This window comes from Typha angustifolia, chromosome 4, assembly GCF_048772165.1.
Source record: "Typha angustifolia cultivar Huaian chromosome 4, ASM4877216v1, whole genome shotgun sequence".
NCBI lineage: Eukaryota > Viridiplantae > Streptophyta > Magnoliopsida > Poales > Typhaceae > Typha > Typha angustifolia.
Window position 1 is genome coordinate 1,808,745 of NC_133242.1, and position 22,398 is coordinate 1,831,142.

The 22,398-nt window shown below is 38.9% G+C and overlaps 3 protein-coding genes across 7 annotated transcripts; 2 read left to right on the top strand and 1 right to left on the bottom strand.

Moving 5' to 3' along the window:
• Positions 1–1,867: 1,867 nt before the first annotated feature.
• Positions 1,868–4,885, bottom strand: LOC140758965 (serine/threonine-protein kinase 52-like). Its single transcript, XM_073095391.1, has 6 exons — positions 4,155–4,885; positions 3,696–3,817; positions 3,236–3,444; positions 2,966–3,140; positions 2,672–2,806; positions 1,868–2,432 (listed from the first exon to the last, which is right to left on the bottom strand). Exons 1-6 carry the CDS (start codon positions 4,477–4,479, stop codon positions 2,226–2,228), a joined length of 1,173 nt encoding a protein of 390 aa, XP_072951492.1. The 5' UTR covers positions 4,480–4,885; the 3' UTR covers positions 1,868–2,225.
• A 3,831-nt stretch (positions 4,886–8,716) lies between these two features.
• On the top strand, positions 8,717–14,830 carry LOC140759790 (protein tesmin/TSO1-like CXC 2). 3 transcript variants are annotated; one of them, XM_073096457.1, is made up of 12 exons: positions 8,718–9,005; positions 10,074–10,243; positions 10,317–10,813; positions 10,925–11,082; positions 11,594–12,069; positions 12,154–12,228; positions 13,052–13,232; positions 13,336–13,431; positions 13,543–13,609; positions 13,775–13,931; positions 14,012–14,426; positions 14,506–14,830. In XM_073096457.1, the coding sequence occupies exons 1-11, from the start codon at positions 8,952–8,954 to the stop codon at positions 14,382–14,384; spliced, it is 2,304 nt and encodes a 767-aa protein (XP_072952558.1). In that variant the 5' UTR covers positions 8,718–8,951; the 3' UTR covers positions 14,385–14,426; positions 14,506–14,830. The 3 variants fall into 3 exon arrangements, with proteins under 3 accessions (XP_072952557.1, XP_072952558.1, XP_072952556.1); XM_073096456.1 differs by having other exon boundaries at positions 8,717–9,005; positions 10,317–11,082; positions 14,510–14,830; XM_073096455.1 differs by having other exon boundaries at positions 10,317–11,082.
• Positions 14,831–17,616: 2,786 nt separating this feature from the next.
• Positions 17,617–22,202, top strand: LOC140759745 (serine/threonine-protein kinase Nek2-like). Of its 3 annotated transcripts, none has more exons than XM_073096383.1 (15): positions 17,617–17,943; positions 18,386–18,517; positions 18,660–18,726; positions 18,926–18,991; positions 19,088–19,134; positions 19,230–19,275; positions 19,386–19,466; positions 19,563–19,605; positions 19,717–19,766; positions 19,844–19,925; positions 20,008–20,057; positions 20,364–20,437; positions 20,546–20,597; positions 20,712–21,173; positions 21,378–22,202. In XM_073096383.1, exons 2-15 carry the CDS (start codon positions 18,432–18,434, stop codon positions 21,963–21,965), a joined length of 1,794 nt encoding a protein of 597 aa, XP_072952484.1. In that variant the 5' UTR covers positions 17,617–17,943; positions 18,386–18,431; the 3' UTR covers positions 21,966–22,202. The 3 variants fall into 3 exon arrangements, with proteins under 3 accessions (XP_072952484.1, XP_072952485.1, XP_072952486.1); XM_073096384.1 differs by having other exon boundaries at positions 17,617–17,894; XM_073096385.1 differs by lacking the exons at positions 17,617–17,943; positions 18,386–18,517; positions 18,660–18,726 and having other exon boundaries at positions 19,088–19,151.
• The last annotated feature ends 196 nt before the right edge of the window (positions 22,203–22,398 follow it).

Sequence of the window (22,398 nt, forward strand, 5' to 3'; positions counted from 1 at the left end):
CTCCAAGAATAGCTTGCCTTTGAGAACTAAGAAGCAAGAAAAAGAAACCATGCAAATGCTATTGATAGAGAGAGGGAGAGAGAGAGAGAGAGAGGAGGAGGAGGAGAGGTAGGAGGAGGAGAAAGAAGTTAAAAGAAGGTAAAGGGAGCAGTCAAAGGAGATCTCAGGCTCCGTACTTTGGGCAAAGTATCACCTACACACCTATCTTTTCACTTTTTCAGCTTTAAGACCCTTCTTAGCAGCGATCTTATGTAGCTTTATTCCTTAACGGTTTCTACTCCAAAACCTAAGCCTTGAATCAATCCTCTGGACTGGCTTTTTCCCCTTGTCATTTTTTTAAGGAGCTCTTAAAAGAAGTGTTTGATTTGATCTCCAACACAGAGAAGCCCCTTAACCATTGTCTATAGATACTGCTGTGTACTTAAGCAACATCAAGATCCTCTCTTCTTTTCCTCTTTCTCTTTAACAAAAAAAATAAAAATAAAATATGGTAGAACAACAAAGAAGATAATAAAGCCGCAGTTTTACGAGTTAATATGATATCAGAGCAGCCATGAGGAAAATCTTAAGGCGATGAAAAGTGCGAAAGTGGCCTAGTTGTCCTTTATCTATATTATATCTTCAAAGGAATAGGAACAAGGTCATCTTTGAATTTGGTGGTTCTCCATCACTGTCAGATGGTTGGTTGTTTGATACTTATCTAGGCATAGTATCTCTTGTCTATCGTTAAATATAACGCGAGAGCATTTTGTATGATGGTGACCCAGGGATTTTTGCTAAGATACGTGTGGTTTTGATATATATATATATATAAGAATCTAAAGCTGACCATAATAAGCTGACAGTGGACTTTTTGGTGTGCATTCATGCAGTTGTGGCATAGGAGACAAAATGTCCTTGAAGAGAATGCAAGCCTGTTTGCATCAACTCCTCTTTTCCATCTTTTGAAGTCTATGGGCATGCCTGGTTTTGAGTTTGTCTTTGATTCAAATAGAAAAATTAATGCAGAGTTACTTCCATACGTCTTGCGGATTGCTATCATAGCAGGAGGTCCTAAGTTTGAATTCTGCAAACACTAATCTATAACGATCATTTACTCGTGTCCTCTGTGAGATAATTATGCTGATAGTAATAATTCCATTTCAAGGGAAAGCAAATTTGTGATGACAAAAAATAAGCTTTGGTGCTGATGATCAACAGAGTGCAGTGCAGGCAATAAGAACTGTGTTGCAAAGCTCCAAAAGAGCAAATTTGTGATGACAAAAAATAAGCTTCGGTGCTGATGATCAACAGAGTGCAGTGCAGGCAATAAGAACTGTGTTGCAAAGCTCCAAAAGAGAGCACTCGATTTGAGTTCACTGAGTGATGCAGGGTAGACAACTATCTCAGAGCAGTCCCTGATAGCAGCATTAAGCTGCAGGTTAAGACAAGGGCTCTGTTTAACTACAGTGAGAGAAAGAGAAAGAGAAAGAGAAAGGGAAAGAGAGAAGCATTTGTCTTTTGAGTTGTTCTGTTTCTTTGAAGCAGATATGAGTATTAGCCAACTAGAGACCAGATAGGTTGGAAACTTATCCTTCTTATCTGCCCACTTTATTCGAGTTTTGTCGGATATGGATATGAATGCCGAGGATTTAAAGTTATTGTGGACCAGGTCAGTTTTGTTCAGGCCCAAATTTGAGACATCCAGATGGCCTACATGATGCATATCTAAATAGACGACAAGGTGCTCGATAATGCCTAGATGAGACTTGTATGAAACTTGATAAAAGAATAGTTTTACCAACGAGTGATTGGTGAATGATCAAGTAAACATTTGGATGCAAATGAGGCTAAAAGTAAAACTTGGAGGCCACCAAGTAGACGAGCAAATAAACCACTATCTTATCAGACAAGAAAAATATCATGAACATTATAATTTTGTATTACTTACATCCCATTTGTTTGCTTCAAACACAACATGTTTTACAAACCAGAAGTATGAAAATAACAGCTGCAATGTCGTGTTGAAGCTAGTATTTGATACTGAGCAGTTTCAACACTCAAATATGATTGATAACGGTGACTGAATTGGCCAAAAAAGACGAAGAGATATAAAACAGCCTCCGAATGCAATGAAAATGGATAGTGAACTCCAACCTCCAGAATAAATGATTCAGAAGCATTAAGTCTGAAGCCTTTGAATGAAAAAGGAGGCAATCGATCATGAAATAATGACGAAGAAGAAACTATGGACCACGAGCCCGAATGAAGCACAAACAACCACTTGCTTGATCTTCCGGTATCATACCACCTCCTTTACTTGTGTCAATTGCCTCCAAAAGCCTGACAACCTCATCCATATCAGGTCGTTTGTCTGGGTTCGCATCCCAGCATTTTCGCATAATGTTAGTCAAAGCACTTGGACAACAGCGAGGAATCTCTGGACGTAAATTCTGCCTCGCAAGGAAAGGAAATCACAATTTCATTTGTTATCACTAAGATTCGTTGTTATTTAACGAAACGCAAAAAAGTGAATAGCCCAAAGAGTGAGCAGGTTCGAATTAGCAAACTACAGTTTGCTAAAGCTAACACAGACATAACCAATAAACGTATTAACTCTTTACTATTCTAAGAGATTGCAAGTTTGCAGCAGTCAAATCTGCATTTGCCTGCTAGGAAGAGCATAACTAACCTGCCGAACTACAGCAGATGTGACATCAGCAAAGCTGAGATTAGGGTACGGCATGTCACAGCAGTAGATTTCCCATAAGCAAATGCCAAAGCTGTACACGTCGCATTTGCGGTTGTAGGGCTTCCCATCAAGAACCTGTTAGTGATATCTAGTAAGAATGTGCTGAATACAAGGGGAAAGAAAAAAAAGAAAAAAAAGATGTAGCTTGCACAAACTAGGTATTTATGCTAGTCAACACTAAAAAGTGTGTCCATATACTGAATAATAAGGGCATTAAGGAAGTTTGATAAGCACCTCCGGAGCCATGTAGCCAGGTGTGCCAGTCTCACCAGTCATATCCTTTGGATTCTGGGCCTCGACACGTGCAACACCAAAATCAGCGATTTTAAGGTTTCTATGTGAATCCAATAGCATGTTTTCAGTTTTGACATCACGATGCACAATCTTTTCCGCATGTAGATAACTCAATCTGCATAATAGATTGTCACGATTTAAGTTTTAAACTCTCGTATTATGGAACTGTGTTTTAGGTGCATAGCATGAATTTTTTAAGGTGCTGCTTACCCTCTTGATAAATCCAATGCAAGCTGAATCACAGTCTTGTAAGGAAGTTTCCTTCGGATATTTCTTATTAGGTACTGCTTCAGATTTCCACCAGGAAGATACTCCACAACAACACAGCATGCTCGGGCTGGGATGCTAGTATCGCCACCACCAGTGGAATTCTTTGATGGAATCTTTAGGTCCGTTGTTCCCATCGATGCCCCAACAAACTGCAATAAATAACATATCTGTAAGTTTGCACAAGACTATAAGACGAGGGCAATATGTTCTCGCTAAAGACCATGAGTATAAATAAGAAGAAACAAATTAACTATATAAAAGGCATGGTAAAAGCACCATCACGTCCTATGCAATTCAAAATTACAATTCCAGGCCAAACTACAAAGGATGAAGGAAAATTTCCCTGCTTAGTATTGCACGTAATATCACTGCTCAAATTGTCGCTTGAGAAAATGCGTACCTTTGTAACATTCGGATGGTCAAGCTTATGCCAAACTGCGACCTCCTGCCGAAACGATGATCGCAGAGTAGCAGTTTCAGCATCCGTGGCAAAGCCGTCTTCTCCCCAATCCAACAATTTCACTATATTTCGGACAAAAAAGATAACTATCACACAGAGATGGTGCAATCCCTAGTATCCAAACATTCATTCTTTATCTAGAATCTTTAGACAAGAAAAGACTGCTTAGCAATTAACTGATTTCTGCCGTATTGTTTTTATCTAAGCACCTTTCAGACTGTATACAGATCAATTTGCGATTTTTATAAAAGAACTAGCAAATCAAGAATCTGTCCAAAGCTAAATTTCATTGAACGAAGCAAAACAATGTGCATAATAAATTAATAGGTAAATGCAATGCATCAACTTCCAATGAAACAATGCAGAGAAAGATTAAATTTCAAAACAAAGAGTGTGCACCTGCAACATCCTGACCATCATAAGTGCCTCTAAAAACAGTACCATATGTCCCTTGCGCGACAACATAACGAATGTCCAGCATAGAAAGATCAATCTCCCATTCTTCCTTTGGCCTCTTAACACCACCATTATCCTTGCTCCATGCCTTACTCAATTTCTTCTCTAGTTGGATATCCAAACTCTTCAGATCAATCTTGTCTGCTCTCAAGAACATGTCCTTACTATTGAAGCTCCCCTGCCCCATCAATCTTGATCCAACTCCGCTTTCTTTTGCCTCCCTGGCAATTCCAATACCCCCATCCTTCTCCTCAATCCTCGAACCCATACTTCTAATCGCCCAATACCCAAAAAAATAATCAATGAGGAATTAGGAGGGAACACGAGAAAGCTCCCTCCTTTGCAAAGAAAACCCCGATTCAACTCTACCCAGCAACTGAAAATCTTAACTTTAGATCAAAGGGAAAGAGAAATCCACCTCAATTCCGCCAAATCGTGTATAGAGATCAAACTTATAGAAACAACTCACAATGTTCTTGGAATCGAATACGTGAAATGCATCAAAGGATAAACGAGACGAGGAGAAAACCGAAAGACCCACGAAAGAGGACACCAAATTCGTTGACCGCGGCGAGGAGAGACGCCTTGGCTCGTACGCTCAGCTGGGCTTTCGAGGCTTTGAGGTAGAATGGAATAATCCGAAAGGTAGCAGAGAAGGCCCCACGAGAGAAGTATAAAATAGAGAATAATGGAGTCCAAAACGGAAGAAGAAGAAGAGGATGAGAAGGAGCACGATCGTCTGCTTCCCGTGCTGTAGCTATTCGCTACCTTCGCTTTACTTGGCGATCTCTTATTGGATCTAAAAGCTACAATCCTACTGTCGATGATGCATACGATCAGATTCTAAGAGAAGAGAGCTGATAAGAAAAATAGATGGTCGGATTCATCGTTTGATTTTGTCAACCATAGATTAAATAATTTGCTAACCTTTTGTAATATCATACTTATTCATAATTATTTCTCTTTTTTTATAATATCATGTTCCTTTTTATAAACATTCAATCGTATGGTTTTTAATTTATTTTTCAGGTTTTATAGAATAATAATTCCTACTAAGTAAGTACAGCCAAACAAAGCGGCGTGGTCTTCCTAATATTTAGGTTAATTTGGAACAACTCTCCTTAGAAAATAAAACCACAATCAATTTAAATTATAAGTATATAATGTTATTAATATAAATCAATCGCTAAGCTACAGTAGTGATAGACCTAAATTTTTTTCTATCTCTTCCGAGATTGCCGTGATAGTTAGCTTCTAACTGAAAGATTATAGAATTTGTTAGTAGATCTATTGCTCGAGTTAACAAATGTATTTAAACAACAAATACTCTTCCTTCTTGAAACTTAGAGTTGAATTATATACATAGGCAAAATCGTATTTTTATAAATTTAAATATAGGTTTAGCTGTGATAATTATGATATTATGTAGAATATATTGACAATTATGTATACTTATTGATCTACTAGATTTTCTAAGGACAGATGATATATCGAAACATGTAAGGGTAGGGACGTAATCTTCTTAGCACTATTATTCAATAGTTTAGAGAAATAATTAATACTAATAGGATATCTAATCCAGCCTTAATTTTAGGGACTATTAGACTCAAGGACCATTAGAAATACATATTTCTAAGTTCGAAAACAATTATAATAGAAGGAAGATGACACTCTCATATATATATATATATATATATATATATATATATATATATATATATAATAGAATATTCTCAGAATGATCCGTTTCCAATTAGACAATAATTATTCATAAAACTGGCTTAATACAAAGAAAAAGTGATGCAAGTCAATCATTGCCTGCTTGCTTATTAGATGCGGTTTTATTTCTGTACGGCGAGAAAATTAAAGCGAGTTATGCTTATTCTACTTTGAGGGCATATTATTACTTAAAACCTGTAGGCTGAGAAAGATCCTACGGTGCTCAAAACTCTTTAGCTTCTCAAAGTTACCAAAATTTAACTCTCTCCTACTCATAGAAGATAAGTGAACACCAGTGTTGATTTGCCTGTTAACATGAGTATGACGCTAGGACTTATTAGATTTTTGATGTACCTGGATTGGAGCTGTTTCTGATCTTAATAGCGTTTCATAATAACTATACAAACTTTAAAATTTGAGTTAAGATATTTATATAATCCACAACAATCAATAGACAACGATGCTTAACGATCACCTTTCAATATAATGTTAAGCGAGAGAGTCAAACTAGATACAGATATGTAGACACTCCTTTGTTTTCTATATAAAATAAGGCTTCTTTGGTAGACCCAATATGTGTGGAGAACTATTAGGTTGTCAAATTATAAAGTCAGCCTCGCTCCAATTTTCGTTAGTGTTAATTTTGACTGAAGATTCCTACATAATTAGAAAATTAGAAAAGATAGAGCAAATAAATATAACATCCTCTTAAGAAACATATAGTGTTTAATGAAAAATATACTGATCACAACCTAACTCAATAGAATGCACATGCCGCTATGGATCAACAATAAACACCGTAACAACAGAGTGTTATGTCTAAGCAAGTCTACTCATCAATTCCAGGTACCCAAAGAGTATGATCATACTTGAAATTCCAAGGCACATATAATCGATTAGAATAATACGGTAAATATAAATATAGTCTGGATCTAATTGGATGATTAATAAGATTACGATACTTGGCAGTCCAAGATTGGAGTCATTAGATCATGCTACTATAATCACCGAATCAAAGACAATCAGCAAATAATGCTATCTGTAAAACATCCAAAGCGTCTCCATGTCTCGGCGTTGGCCTTCCCATCATGACTCATGAGTGATGCACGAACTCACTGCTATCCTTCCCCATCTTTCAACCACGTGGGGAACACCGAACTGCTGAAAGCGAGAAATTTTACAGGTACAAGCTACTGCGACTTTGGATGCCGCACTTTTTCTCAACCAACTCCCCAAAACTAGCCACGTCAAACTCACCCAAAAAACCCCACCACTTGTTATAAATTACAAATAACAACGCAAGGGGGGGATTAAAAAATAATAATAATAATTATTATATCAGGACACTCTAAATATACTTTATTTTCCTCTTCTTCTTTTTTTCGTTACAATGAAAGTCAAATAATTTTCAGAAAGTATAAAATTAATCCTGGGAAGAGTCAATGCATCGAAATACATATAATTACTATTCTACCCATATGAAAATGAGAAGGTAAGAGATTAAGTAAAGACATTTGAGTCTAAAATAACTATGATTTTAAGTGCTGCGTGGAGTAAACTACAAAAATTACGTCATTCTAGTAGAAAATAAAAGTACAGGTGTGTAACTGTAAATTAAATTAAAAAACTCTCTCTCTCTCTCTCTACCATTAGACCTCTTTAATTTTCTCTCTCTTCACGTGATTTAGGCCGCATGCAGGTGGCCGCTATAATTTTGCTCCTCCCTCCGAGCTGGGGTGGGGTGGGGTGGGGGGGAAATAATATGCACAAAGGGTACACCAAACGCAAGAGGACACAATCATAAAAGGCCACGTGGACCCCACTCGTCCGTAAATCCAATCACCGCTGTCACCCCGAGTACTGTACCGGAGCTGTGCGCCTGTAGACTACTTGCGTCGTTTACGTTCCTCCAGCTCGGAGCACTGTTCGCTTACGCTCACCGCACGGAGCAGCCGACCAGATTCCCGCTTCCAGAGCGCAGCTTCTGCGTCTAATTATTAGCGGCCGGTAGCGAGAGAGGAGGCATTTATATGTGCGAGGTTAAAAAAATGGGGGAAATAGATTACGGAGTTGGTCCGGACTCCGGGGAGGAGAAGGGAATAGAATGGAATGGAATGGAATGTTGTATTTCTGAAGTAACTACTGCAGGAGAAATTTCACGGGTGGGTTAAGAGGTTAGGACAAAAGCTTTCATTGGACATTTGCGGATGGATGCCCTCTCTTGGGGGGTAATGCCTATTTGTAATTATGAGCTTTTGGACCATAGGATAATAACTTTATCCTTCACTCTCTCTTTTTATTTTTCCTCCACTTATTGCTTAGAATTCAGAGATTTATAAGAGGAACATATTTATGCGAGTAGATTCGTCCAGCTTGGCTTGGGGGCATTGTTGGATACCAAAAACGTTTTCTTCTTTTTTCCCCATATTTCTAGAGAGGAGTTGTTAGAGGGGTTTGTGAGGTCAACGTCTCCCGTTATAACAGGGTCCACGGCGGAGAATCACAACTGAAAGTCCTGAGGTAGGATCACCGCGAAGCACTGAACCGGAACCCAAGGCGACCTTGGCGGTGACCGCATCCGAGCTTTTCCAAGCGCCACCAAGGAGGCAAGGGCGATAAAAAAGACAAGAGGGGGGGCACTGTAGTCTTTACCTGCTCCTCTCGCTCGCCGAGTCGTCGTCCTTTTACTGCCTAACTAGCGACGTGGAGCGTTACGCGTAATTTAATAATGTGAAATTAATTATTAGCGGATCCGGTAAACGAGAAAGCGGAGCGGTGGTAGGGCAGAGACGGGCGTTAAAAATAAATCAAAATAGAGAGAAAGGGGAAAATAAAAAGATCCGCTTCCCGCCTATGCTCTTCTTGAAATCTTTCGACAGTGGAGTATAGAAAGCGACGGGAGAGAAGAGAAGAGAAGAGAAGAGAAGAGAAGAGAAGAGAAGAGAAGAGAAAGAGAGGGAGAGAGAGGGAGAGAGATAAATAGAGGAGGGAGGAGAGGGATGTGGGAGAGTTCCGGAGGAGATGGACACGCCGGATCGGAGCAAGACCGGAGGAACGCCGATCTCTAGGTTCGAGGTGATTTCCCGGATCAAACCCTTCGATCTCGGTTTTTATTGCGTTTGTTTTGGGTCTTTTGGGGGGTTTCGGTGTGTTCTCCGGTGATTAGGGTTTTTCATTCGTCAGATCGGCCGAGTTCATGCGCGGTTGAGATGCATCCGCGTGGAATTTGGTTAAAAATGTTGGGACTTTTGTACCTTTTGATGGGAGATTTCGTGATAGGAAACGGTTAGGGCTTTGATCTGCAGCTATGAAGGCTGTTTCTTTAGGGATTTGAAGCATGTTTTCCGTAGTTATGTATTAGACTTTTGAAGTGTTGCAAATCTTTGATTTTGGCCGAATTCGTATATGATTTATATTTTTCTCGCTTGGTTAACAGCTATATTGTTATTTGATCTCCAGGCATACTATAGTTATCCATAATGTACAATTCACATGTTGAGATCTGCTCAATTTTCTTATGGATCTAGTCATTCTAGCCTCTCTGATGTGGTTTTGTCATTGGTTGTCAGAAGAAATGATGTAGCTTCGCACTTGCTGCTTCTTGTTTAATATCTTCATCTTTGAGAAAGCTCTGTTGGGTTGTGGTGTACTGAGGTGTCTCAAAATTTAACTTTTGACCTCATTTCGTTATACCTGCTGTTTTACATTTACAACTTTCTATGGCCATTCTGTCCTTTTTTTTCCTCTCATTCAGGGAAATCCTTAATTCTAGTCGGTCTTATGATAAGGTTATTTGGTGGCACCACAAGGAATTGAACTATCTACAAGTCTATGACCTCACATATTTATCCACAATCTTTTGGAGGCCTCACATTCTCTTATAATGTGATAAATTTTGTCCATACGTGCAGTGGAACTCTTCGGCCATATGGTTTACTAACTTCTCTGTTCAAGGATTACATACTTTGTATATGTTAAAATGCACCGTGATGAAAGATATCAGTCATAACTAGATGAATTTTGTTTTAATCTTTATGAACCACTAGAGGTGCATTTCGTGATGCTTAATTTATAGCTGATGGAAACAAGCAGTGGCCAGTGGGTTCCACAAGTGGTTTGCCTAATGATTTGTTTCTCATGCAGGATTCTCCGGTCTTCAACTTCATCGACAGCCTATCTCCTATTCAGCCTGTTAGGTCAATAGATTCAATTCACAATGTGCAAGCCTATCAGTCACTAAATTTTGCATCTATATCATCCATCTTTACTTCCCCACATGTCAATCCGCAAAAAGAATCTAGATTCTCAAACAGGTAACATTTGAAATATTTGTCCACTCGGCTATTATTATTGATTCAAGCTTACTCGTATTCTGCCATTTCCTAGGAATCCTTATACAGAACTTCCTGAACATGCAATTTGTCCTGGTGATAAGGATGAAGATACAAACGCCATTAGGCTGTCCAGATGCACTTCTGTTCCTCAAGAAACTTGCAGTATAACATGCTCACTCAATGAAGCTACTGTCGATCCTCCTGATGATCCTTCAACTGTGTCCTGTAACCTGCCTCAGCACATGCAGTTTGATGCTGGTAGTCCAAATCACAACACGACTCCTCATGTTGGTCTCAAAACAGATATTAAATTGGACTTGGGTCATGCACCAATTGAACTACTACACCTTGTTCAAAATGGTCCGGACAAAAGAAAGAGTCTGTTTGCCAGTGAAGCAGTTATTCCTGGCGATCATCAGCCTGACGAAAGCAAGGATGAAGTGGTTGGATGTGACTGGGAAAACTTGATTTCTGATAATGCTGATGACCTATTGATTTTTGATCCCTTAGTTGAAGCAGAGGCTAGCAGAGGATTGGATGAGGAATTAGGTGACAATGACGCGAATCCCTGTAAATATTTCTTGTTAAATTTTGCAGAACATATTAAGGGTTCACAGAAAACACAAGCTGATGTGTTTAGTGGCCCTTGTGTCATCACAGAGGATCCTCATTTGAACTGTGGTGGATTTGTTGGGAAGGAAGATGAAACGGATCATACCCCACAAATACTCCCAGGCAGTCAAAGTCAGGTAGCATTAAGTGAGCAAATCCAGGGAAAAACTAATGAGACCAGTGATTATGTTCCATTAGGCTACAAGGTATTTTTCCTAGGCAGTATTCGTTGTAGTGTAAGCAAGTTTTTCTACTTTCTACTTTCAATTTTCTTTCTTTTTTTCATTTGCTTGGTCATCATGAGCCAAATATATGGAGTTTTTCTAGCAGATCGTTTGACCATTGGGGATTATGCTAATTTCTATGAATGAAGTATGAATAAACTGCTTATTGGTTTTTTTTTAGTAGGTGGAGAATTTCTCGAGTATTAAGATGCATTCTTTCTTGATTTTGCGTTGGTTCAGCAAATTATTCTGCTTTCTCTGTGTTGTATTGAAGTTGGGAGGATGCATTTTTCCTCATAAAATCATGCAGTCCATTTGGTGTAGTTGGTTGACTTTTCCTTATTTTCATGCTTGGTAGTTCATGCTGGCTTTTCTGTGAGATAAGTTGCTCTTCCAGAATTGTGTATCCACTTTTACCAGAATTTCTTTCCAAATGTGTGTTAATTATTTTTTCAACCAGATTTACAATAATGTTGCTAGCCCTTCTCTTTAGGTTGATTCGCAACAACTACGTGGCATGCGCAGGCGTTGCCTTGTTTTTGAAGGAGCTGGGGCTTCTAAAAGGAATGCACATAATGATTCAAACTTCCGTACTTCAATCTCAATAACATCAAGATCCAGAATGGCTTCTGATGACCACCAGTCAAAGTCTGGAATAACTTCATTACCACGTGTCTTACCTGGCATTGGCTTACATTTGAATGCTCTCGCATCGACAAAGGATAGATTGGTTACTCAGGACACTTTGCCTTCTGGGAGACGATTAATAAGCATGCCATGTTCTATTGGCTCCTTTTCTGCATCAACACCAGGGCAAAAAAGTCAAATCAAGTTATTGTCTGTTGAAAAAGATTTGATTTGCACCAGTGATGAGGTTCAAGAGCCTCAGGTTCCGCATGACGATTCTTCAGCAGCAACCGTGCCTGAAAGTGCTGAGGAGCTATGTCCAAGTAGCCCTAAGAAGAAGAGGTATTTGATATGTGCCGTCTGTTTTCTATGTGACTTTTGTCTCTCTCTTCGGGATATAGCTGATGTTTATCAATTATGGGCCAGGCGCAAGTTGGATATCGGTGGCGAAGGCGAGACATGCAAACGTTGTAGCTGTAAGAAGTCCAAATGTTTGAAACTGTAAGTTTCTTTTGTTGTGCAGAAAAAGAGTTCAGTCTTGCCTCGTACATCTTTTCCGTGCTTTTCCCTTTCATTGCAAAAGCAGTGGCATAGTATTATTACATATGATGTGAAGCTGCTTTATATTGTATGGACTGCTTGTAATGAAAGAGGAGTTGACAGGCAAAAATTCACATTATCTTCGATTTTCCTTCTCTGTTGCATTACAGGACTAGTAAAAGCATATTGCTTAAAGCTTCTGCTTTATGATGCCCTAGCTGCTGCATCAATATTGTGGCAGATCCTCTTCCTTGCTTTATTCCAGCAATAGATGACATTTCTTAGTTCACTCTTTTTTTCCCTTTCTTTTTTTCTTTTTAAAATTTCTCTGGTCTCATATTGCTTCAGTCAAAATGAAACCTTTATATTCCTAACTATGTTACTATCTGAAGTTATTTCTGTCTCCTTGCCGTTTAACCAATTGAAATGTTATTGAGTTATTCAACAGTATTGGCTTCATTAATTAATTTAGGGGTGGGTGATGTGTTGACTGGCTTTAGAGATGTTATTTTGCTTTTCTTATTCATGTTTCTGCTGCATAGACTTGTCTGCAATAGTTGGTTGAATGAATAAATCTGCATTACAATCTTCTTTGTTTTCCTTTTGAGTATAAAATCAATTTACTGTTTAAGTTACTTAAGGACTCATAAATGAATGCTTTTGCTATTGGAACTTGAGTTATTTTCATGTTATCACCTATCTAATGCTATTAAGCATTTTACATGATATGTTCTCCATTTATTTTTCTTTAACATTCTGGCCACTACTTTCAATTCTCATGCAGTTATTGTGAGTGTTTTGCCGCTGGAGTCTACTGTTCTGAACCCTGTGCATGCCAAGGATGTTTTAACAAGCCCATTCATGAGGAAACTGTTCTGTCTACCCGCAAGCAGATAGAGTCTAGGAATCCACTTGCATTTGCGCCAAAAGTAATTCGAGCATCTGACACTGGTCAGGAAGTAGCGGTAGGAGTCTTACTAGATTTCTGATCTTGGATGGCCCTTCTTATGTTTCTCTTTATTTTTCTCTGCCATATCTATTAACGATATCCGATCTGATATTTTGTAGGAAGATTCTAACAAGACTCCTTCTTCGGCTCGCCATAAAAGAGGATGCAATTGTAAAAAGTCGAGCTGTCTTAAGAAATACTGTGAATGCTACCAGGTGCAGTTTATATATACGCACACATATATTATTATTATTATTATTATTATTATTAAAATTGTATGTTGTCTGATAGTGGTGGTTCTTTTTTAAAAAAATTTTGATCTGAAGGGAGGTGTTGGGTGCTCCATTAGCTGCAGATGTGAGGGTTGTAAGAATACTTTCGGAAGAAAAATTGGTCAGTGAATTTTGTTATGCATTTTTAGAATTGATACTATTGTCCTTTTAGTTGTCAATTTGAATATTTTAAAATGCTTCATAAGAATATATCAGTTAATCTTCTCTGGGCCATTCATATAAGGCTCTTTACAGTGGAGATAATACGGTTATTTTCCTTTTGCAGGTATTATGCCAATTGGTACAGAAGAAATCGAAATGGGAGGGGAAGGAACGGATGCTTCCGAGAAGGAAGAGGAAAGACCAGATGATTATCAACAAAATGCTAAAAATCATGAACATTCTTCAGAAAACGTTCCAATAACACCTTCCAACGCATGCAGGTTTAGTGCTTCTTATTTGGTAGTTTAGTTTCACTATACTCATTCTTGCAATGAATATCTGAAATAATTTATTTTTTCAGACCTTTGGTCAAGATGCATTGTTTCTCTAGCGCAAAGCCACCAAGACCTTCAACTATTTCCACTGGATATCCTTCTCGGTTATATACATCTCAGGCTCTCCTAAAATCTGATATCTTGATTCCTCGTCACAAGTTCGAGAACTATGACGATGCTGGTCTTGATGATGATACACCTGATATTCTAAAGGTTGGTTCTCCAAGCAGTACGATGAAAACTTCTTCACCAAATGGGAAACGAGTTTCACCTCCTCATAACGGAGTTGGTTTCTCTCCAAGTCGTAAGGGTGGCAGGAAATTGATATTGAAATCAATTCCTTCATTCCCATCTCTTAGTAGTGATGTGCACAACGTGACACTGGGTAGCATTCAATAAACGTCACCAGCATCTTGCTTAGTTCATCTTCAGTTAACTGAGGTATGACTTGATATTCACAGATATCTTTCTCATATTTCGATCTCATATCTTACCTATGTTTTTTTTTTCTCATTCTAAGGCAGGACCATTATAAGCTGTCTGGACGGACTGCCTGAGATCAGTGTACACCATCTTTATCATCCCTCAAATCCTGAAAGTTCCTTTCATTGCACCAAACCTGAGTATGTGTATTAACGTGACGAAGGATAATAAGAATCTTCAGTTAGTTTTAATGTGTCAAGATAGGTTCTTAGCCTGTATCTATGCTCTCTCTCTGTAGTGTTGTTTCAAAAAAATTGTTATGTTTATTCGTATCTTTCTATACATGTAATGTTTCCTTCTCTAGTAAGCTTGCGGAGAGTACCATTTCAATTGATCACCCGTCTTCCTTGTTTTTCCTCTTACATTTGAATTTCAGGTCATGGTGTCGGAATATTATTTTTGCTCCCTAATTTTATAGAACCCGTTTTATCTGGTATGATAATGAATAACACTTTCCTTGTTTCAATGGAAGAGTTGAGTGTCTGAACTCTGGAATTACCTAGCAAATTATATAAAGTTTGTTCAAGGTGTTGGGATTGCTAAAGCCAGAAGCTCGTTCTTCCTCTCTATTATGAAGTTTCATATAGTTAACTGTATCAATTGCTCATTATCTGATGGCATTAGTCTCATTGTGCCTAACCTTCCCAGTTGGTACCCCAAGATTGTGTCCAACTTCTACGATTTTGTGTTTATTCCATGTGATTCTTTTTCTTCTGATCTGCTTATCAGACTCTAGCTTAGCTTTTGTGAAACTTCTATATATGTTTTTAGTTGGATACTTGGTTTTCGTAAAACTTCATCATCTATCTTATCTTGCACTTAAAAATCTGTATTCCTTCTTTCTTCTGTGTTATTCCCTAGTCGAGAACTTGGTTCGAGACATTGCTATGTATCTGAATGCTACACGATGACAAAGACGGTTCATTACTTGATACACTTTTCAATATATACTTCAAACGAGTTGACCTGTTAACAATCTCGGCGAATATCTATGATTATCCTCTGGCCTCCTGTGGTCGACAATACCAACGCCGTGCAAGCTGGCTTGATATTATTCGTGGGTCCGATAAGTCTTGTTGCTATCGGAGGCGAGCACATGAAGTGTTCCATGTCAGACACTGGATTTGCCACAAAGCACCAGAAGATTAATGCAGCCAGACAAACGCACCATGATTTTTTCTCGCTTCACCTCACTCACCACTATGTGCACGCATCTCTACAATGCGATGTTTGCAGAGGGGCACATCGAGGAGAAGAGGAAAAGGAGGAGGAAGGACACAGGGGAAACAGACGAACTCTCGTGCTCTTTTGAAGCCCAGTCCCAGACACACACACACACACACTGCTTCCAAGTAGCAGGACCGAACTCCCTAAGCACCTCACCGGGCGTGCATGCCTTCCGATCAGGTGGCCAATGTGCTGATCTGCTTCTCGGGTTGAGTCCCACCATTTGGAGAACCAATGATCACAAACTTCCAGACACGTGGTCGACAGAGCTGGTGACACGTATACCAGCAACTGTCGGGGTACACCACTAGAAGTTACTGTGCTATTGGGGACACAAGCAGTGATAAACTTTAGAGAGGAGTCAAAGACTACTCACTGAGGCGTTGGAAGTTATTATTTTTGGATGCAATGAGTCAAAGACTGAGGCGTGGTAAGGTGGAGGAGTAAACTTTAGTAGGAGTCAAAGGCTGAGACGTTGCACTATGTGCCGACTGCCGAGTCGTATCAGTCATTTCGCTTACGGTCAAAAGGATTAAAAGAAGAAAGCGAAGGTGAAGACCATTAGGTGTAGGTTCCGTAGTTAAAGGTAACATCAGGGGTCATATCCGTAAATACCTCAATGTAGTTTTGAATAGGACAAAATAATAATAGCATACGTGCTCGAACAGGGGACAGGCAAAGGAGCAAGTAAGCATCTGACGCGTCCTTACGGTGGGTCCCACCCTTTGGCATTCAGATCCACCTCGGGGTATTAATAAATACTTATTAGCTCGTGAAAGGAAAAGAGCCCTCCGTTTCCCGTGCCAAAGCTGGCAGAGGAAGAAAAGAATTTGGTATTAAAATATTGAAGCCTATTCTATATGTATATGCGTAGATGTAATCTCTGCGATTAAGAGCCTATGCCATATTATATTGGCATGGAAACATCACTGCAGCTCTGCAACGGAGCAGAGGGAAACAAAAGAGACGTGTCTGCCATTTGATGTTGTTTTTATCTTTTAAGGAGCATTGCTATGCTATGACAACATCATATCTGATGACCTTCCGAACTCTATTATCCTCTTGTCTTCCTCCTTTTTGGGTACTTACCACCGCACTGGGATCCAAATACTCTAGCTTATATCATTTGCCAATTGTAAATAATGTTTGTATTTTCGTGTTTACCATTATTAGCTTACTGATATTGGGGCTCTTATGGGCCCCACACTTATCTTTGTTTGTCTAATGGAGAGTTGCCGTAGATATGTTTCACTAACTATATTCTTAGATTAAGTAAATCATATGAACCATTGGATGAAAGAGTTGTTTGGCTCTGAGATTATTAAGTATATTATAATTTTATAGCATTATGATGTTCAATATGACATATGAATCTAACAGGATACAACACTGTAAATAGCATATAAATATATTTAACATAAATAAATATTTGGGTATAAAAGTATTTGAGATGGGCAAATTGGTCTTTTCCTAAAATAGGATAATTCAGATATTATCCCTTTTTTCTTTATCGCACCTAACGCTAAAAAAGAATGTTAAACTAGGTCTATCGTTTTTTTCTTCCTTAAATCCCAAGGGGTTTTAACACCCATTTTGTGAAAAGAATTGAGAGAAGAAGGGATTTATTACGGATAAATTTGGTGCGAGCTAATCCGTCCGTCCATGCTGGTCATTGATCGTATAGATCTGAACAGGCCAGCTCGGAGTGAATCCCGATCTATGTGCTTACCTTGCGTTAAGATTCGGGAAAACGTGCATCTGGAGTGCTGCAATTACTTTACAACAATTATACGGTACCTCATTGGATCTTACCTCGTGAACCAAGACCTAGTGATTCACGGCTACCCGTGATATGAAGGGTGTTCGAGAAACGTCTGACATTTGCTGTCGTCCCACGGTTTCCACCTCTCTCTCTCTCTCTCTCTCTCTCTCTCCCTTTTCTTGTTCTCACTTCGACCGCAGTGCTCTCTCTCTCTCTCTCTCTCTCTCTCTTCCTTTTTCTCGTTCTCACGTCGACTGCTGTGTTTGTTCCAACTCGCTCCTTCTATACTTTGAAAGCCACGATCTTCTTCTCCTTTTTCACCCCCTCTTTGGCGCCCTCCCCTTCTGTCTCTCTTTTTTTTTTTCTTTTTTTTTTCTCTAAAATGGGAGCAACGGAAGAAGACCCGCCTCCAACGCGTAGTCTCGTTGTTGTTCCTGGTGAGATCTCTTCTCCTACTGGTTCTTCGTAGGGATCTCAGTGATCAAGGTACCGGAAAACTCAGTTCTTTTTCCACTTCTTTCCTACAATGCGCATCCATTTGCGGCGGGGTTCGTCATTTCCTTTTTAAAGAAGTGATTTTGGCACTTAGTGCCCATTTCTCCGTTGGGGTTTGGCCCAAATCGAACGGCATTTGCCTTTCTCACACTTGGAATGATAGCTACTGATTTCTTGTACGATTTTCTTCTTTCTCTGGGAGATTTTTTTGTTTTTTTGGACATAACTCTGGGAGAAATTACATGGGAATGTTTGACGTGGCTTATAACTGATGAATGCTTTGTTTTTCTTAGCTTGAAACCGTGGCCTTCATTTTTGTTTTCAGTGTGTGTGAGTGTATCTAAGTGGGAAGTTTTGAAGTAAAAATTGCACATTTCATTGAAGAAATTTTAATTATATGAAATGGGCTATCCTTTTGTTGAATTTCTACTAGGTTGCAGTGATTTTGGGAACTCTTGGAAGTGAAACGTGATCCGAATATGGATCAGTATGAGGTTTTGGAGCAGATAGGGAAGGGAGCATTTGGTTCTGCACTTCTAGTGAGGCATAAGGTTGAGAAGAAGAGGTGAGGGAGCCACCGGTGCCAATTCCATCATTTGGGGTTTTTGCTAGTTCTTATATAATCTTCATCTCTTTGCGCATTTAGGCCTCCGGTATTTTGCCAAGTGTATTGAGCTTTCTAAGCTGTGCTCCGCTACTGGTTTCAGGTATGTTCTAAAGAAGATTCGGCTTGCTCGACAGACAGATCGATGCCGTAGGTCCGCCCACCAGGAAGTAAGCATCGGACAGAACACTAGCTATTACTTACAAATATTGGTCGGCCAAATCACTTATTTAGGATCAGAAAGTTGGTTCAAGCTCTCTAGTAGTTCTTTATAACTCATTCTTATTACTGTATCTACAAAGATATATGCTAGTTTTGAATCAACCTATTTTAAATCAATGGAAACAAATATTCTATTTGCTTTTGCAGATGGAGCTTATATCTAAAGTGAATAACCCTTTTATTGTGGAGTATAAAGATTCCTGGGTAGAGAAGGTAAACATCTGGTCTCTTTATCTTCACAGGAGCAGCTTGTATCCTATTATTGGCATAATCATTTCTATCTATAACTGCAACTGTTACTGACTGCAGGGTTGCTATGTGTGCATTATAATTGGTTACTGTGAGGGTGGGGACATGTATGTATCTTTATGAGGTGAAATAAGTATTAAGTTCTTCTCTTTGAATCTGAAGTCCTTGGACAAAGCTGTAACATCTCCGTACAATTTTACAGGGCAGAAGCTATAAAGAAGGCCAATGGAAATCTTTTCCCTGAAGAGGTTGTTAACTTGAATTGTAAAGTTCCTAACGGTTTTTTCTGACCAAGCATGATGCTTCTAACCGTGTTATCCAGTTTGTATTAACGAGGGTTTCTCGTGTCTGTTTACAGAAGCTTTGTAAGTGGCTTGTACAGCTCCTTATGGCCCTTGATTACTTGCATGCCAGTCATATTCTTCATCGTGATGTAAAGGTTAGTGATAATATAGTGATACTAGTATTGACCACTTAGATTTTCTATATGCAAATCTTTGAAGCTGCTTACTGACAACATCCCATATTGTTTCAGTGTTCAAATATATTTCTTACAAAAGATCAAAACATACGGCTTGGTAAGATGCTGTTTTATGCTAATGCAATATTTTATTGTCATGCTAAGTTGCATTCTTTATGAGTTCGAAGATTCTAGTTTGAAGACTTCCTTTTTTGGATATCATTTGCAGGTGATTTTGGGCTTGCTAAAGTATTGACTTCAGATGATTTGGCTTCATCAGTGAGTTCTTGACTAGATTTATACCTACAAGTTTATTTATAAGGTTTCTTCCTGATGTTCGCTTTCTCTTAACAAAGGTTGTTGGAACTCCCAGCTACATGTGCCCAGAACTTCTTGCTGATGTACCATATGGATCTAAATCTGATATATGGTCTCTAGGTGAAGTGCATGTTCATGAGTTAACATACATTCACCCCTTCTCGGTTTCATAAGATTCATGTCTAATCTCTCTGATATCCAGGATGCTGCATATATGAAATGACTGCCCTTAGGCCTGCATTTAAAGCTTTTGTAAGTTGCGGCATTTCTCAATTTTTTATTTTTTAATTAGTGCCATTCCTTGGTTTTTCCTACATTTTTTTTTCTGGAAAACTGTGAATGTTATATCTTTTGGAGTTTGGAATTTAGTTGTTGATATGAGCTCAATTTCTTGCATATTTGAGTTGATGTTTTTTTTTTCTCTGTTGAGAAAGAAACAGCAAAGATTTATATATTCTAGGTTTGCTAATTTTATGAACTGCTTGTCACATTTTAATAATAACTTTATCTCTGATTATGCTGTAATCTGTGAATGACATGACATTTCTATTTTGCAAGGATATGCAAGCATTGATAAACAAAATTAACAAGTCTATTGTGGCTCCTCTACCCACTAAATATTCTGGCGGATTGTAAGCACTTAGCCAAGTCTGTTTCAAGTTCTTGTTAACTTTTCTCCTAAATTTTTCTTCAATCTGAGTGCTAATATTCTGCTACAAATTATTGTTTGTTTCATGCAGTAGGGGACTTATTAAAAGCATGTTGCGGAAAAGCCCAGAACACAGGCCAGGTGTATGTACTCATCTAGGCCATATCATTTTCTTTTGTTTAATGCTTTAGATATGCATATGTACATGCATCTCTGAGTACCGATGATTTTAATACCTTTTCTTTTTTAAATTCCAGGCAGCAGAACTTCTCAAACATCCACATCTTCAGGCCTATGTACTTCAAGTCCATCTTAAGTCTAGTCCTACCCGCAGCATGGTTCCTCTCCACCTTACTGCAAGCAATCGGGTTAAAAGGATTAGCTTTCCTGATGATGAAGATGATTCAGTATGCAAGGACAAGGAGAAAAGGCACTCTTTTGCAAATGAGCGGATTCTCAAACTTAACAATCCTTCTGTTGGACGGGATTCTATAAGTTCTACACGAAGTATAAAAGACTATTCAAATTATACAAATCAAAGGGCAAAAGAATTATCTGTAGGCAGTAACCAAGTTGGAGAGAGAGGTGTTGATAAGGCAGTCAAGGAGAAGAATTTGGATATCACAAAGACCCCTAGATATACTCCTAAGAACTTCACTACATCAAGAAGGCAGTCAGACCCATCAAAAACATTCCATACCAGAACAAATGACAAAGAGGTACGACTGCATATATGTCTTAGGGCCTGTGCTAAGGGTGAACAAATCTATCACTTTTATTTTTTTAATGATTAAGCTGGAATGGCTACGGATTTTTGATGTAGAGGTCATGTTAAGTTACTGGCCAATTTGGTGCTTCTGCCAATTGGAGTTCTTACAGTTTCTAAATGTGGCACTTATGCACTCTAATTCTTGTGTTCACAGTGCCAGCTCCAGTCATCACGGACTCCAGCTGATAGAACTGCTCAACCTTCTCGAAGAGTATCTCTGCCTTTTGCAGCATTCGAAACTCCTCAAAGGCGAAATATCAGCATTCTCCACCGGGTGGAATCCCCTGATATTTCAGTTAACGCTCCTCGAATAGATAGAATTGCTGAATTCCCATTGGCTTCTTCTGAAGACCCTTTATTCTCTATTCACAAGCTATCATCAGCTCATGGCTCCTCTGCCACCCCACGCTTTGTTGATCGGTCCATCACAAAGGATAAATGTACCATTCAAATATTTCGAACAGAAGGAGAAAATGGTAGCGATTCTTCTGACCGCAATCCAACTGCTGCAGATGCTTCAAGCAGGGGATCCTCAGATTCAAGGCAGAGGAGGTTTGACACCTCATCATACCAGCAGAGAGCTGAGGCTTTGGAGGGATTGCTCGAGTTCAGCGCACAGTTATTACAGCAGGAGAGGTTTGAAGAGCTGGGGATCCTTCTGAAACCATTTGGTCCTGGCAAGGTTTCTCCTAGAGAGACAGCCATATGGTTGACAAAGAGCTTCAAAGAAACTGGGGTGTAACTGAAGAGCTATTGTGCTCTCTGCTGTTTAGATTGCTACCCATGTTAACACTAGGTACCTCAGAACTTACTGCATCAGTTTTGTACTTTAGACTCAAGATGTAGTCTGATGTGTAGCTGTAGACTTCTATCTTTCTATCAGCCTTACTGTTTTTGGTGTCTTATCCGTTGTAGTACATTATAGAAATTTCTTTGCGTCTACACCTTGCCCAGGTCATAATCTTGAACCAGATATTTTTCGAGCAAGAAAGAACCACTTAAGCAAATGCTGCAACTTTTATTGGAAGTTAACTGGATTATGAAGTTTTGGGTCCATAGTAAACATAATCCCTACTACTGAGCAAATTGAATGTGATCTATGAATTCTAGAAATAAGCTGTTAACTTCATTAAATTACATAATCGTTTTCGATCAATACAAAATTGATACAGTAA

Excerpts from the sequence above, each read along its gene's own strand:
- LOC140758965 (XM_073095391.1), bottom strand. The coding sequence starts at position 4,479 with ATGGGTTCGAGGATTGAGGAGAAGGATGGGGGTATTGGAATTGCCAGG. Across the intron at positions 3,818-4,154 it reads TGATGGTCAGGATGTTGCAG|TGAAATTGTTGGATTGGGGA; the intron begins GTGCACACTCTT and ends TCCGAAATATAG. Across the intron at positions 2,433-2,671 it reads CATCTGCTGTAGTTCGGCAG|AATTTACGTCCAGAGATTCC; the intron begins GTTAGTTATGCT and ends CTTGCGAGGCAG.
- LOC140759745 (XM_073096383.1), top strand. The coding sequence starts at position 18,432 with ATGGATCAGTATGAGGTTTTGGAGCAGATAGGGAAGGGAGCATTTGGT. Across the intron at positions 19,276-19,385 it reads GAAATCTTTTCCCTGAAGAG|AAGCTTTGTAAGTGGCTTGT; the intron begins GTTGTTAACTTG and ends GTCTGTTTACAG. Across the intron at positions 19,467-19,562 it reads TTCTTCATCGTGATGTAAAG|TGTTCAAATATATTTCTTAC; the intron begins GTTAGTGATAAT and ends ATATTGTTTCAG.
- LOC140759790 (XM_073096456.1), top strand. The coding sequence starts at position 8,952 with ATGGACACGCCGGATCGGAGCAAGACCGGAGGAACGCCGATCTCTAGG. Across the intron at positions 11,083-11,593 it reads ATGTTCCATTAGGCTACAAG|GTTGATTCGCAACAACTACG; the intron begins GTATTTTTCCTA and ends CCTTCTCTTTAG. Across the intron at positions 12,070-12,153 it reads AGTAGCCCTAAGAAGAAGAG|GCGCAAGTTGGATATCGGTG; the intron begins GTATTTGATATG and ends ATTATGGGCCAG.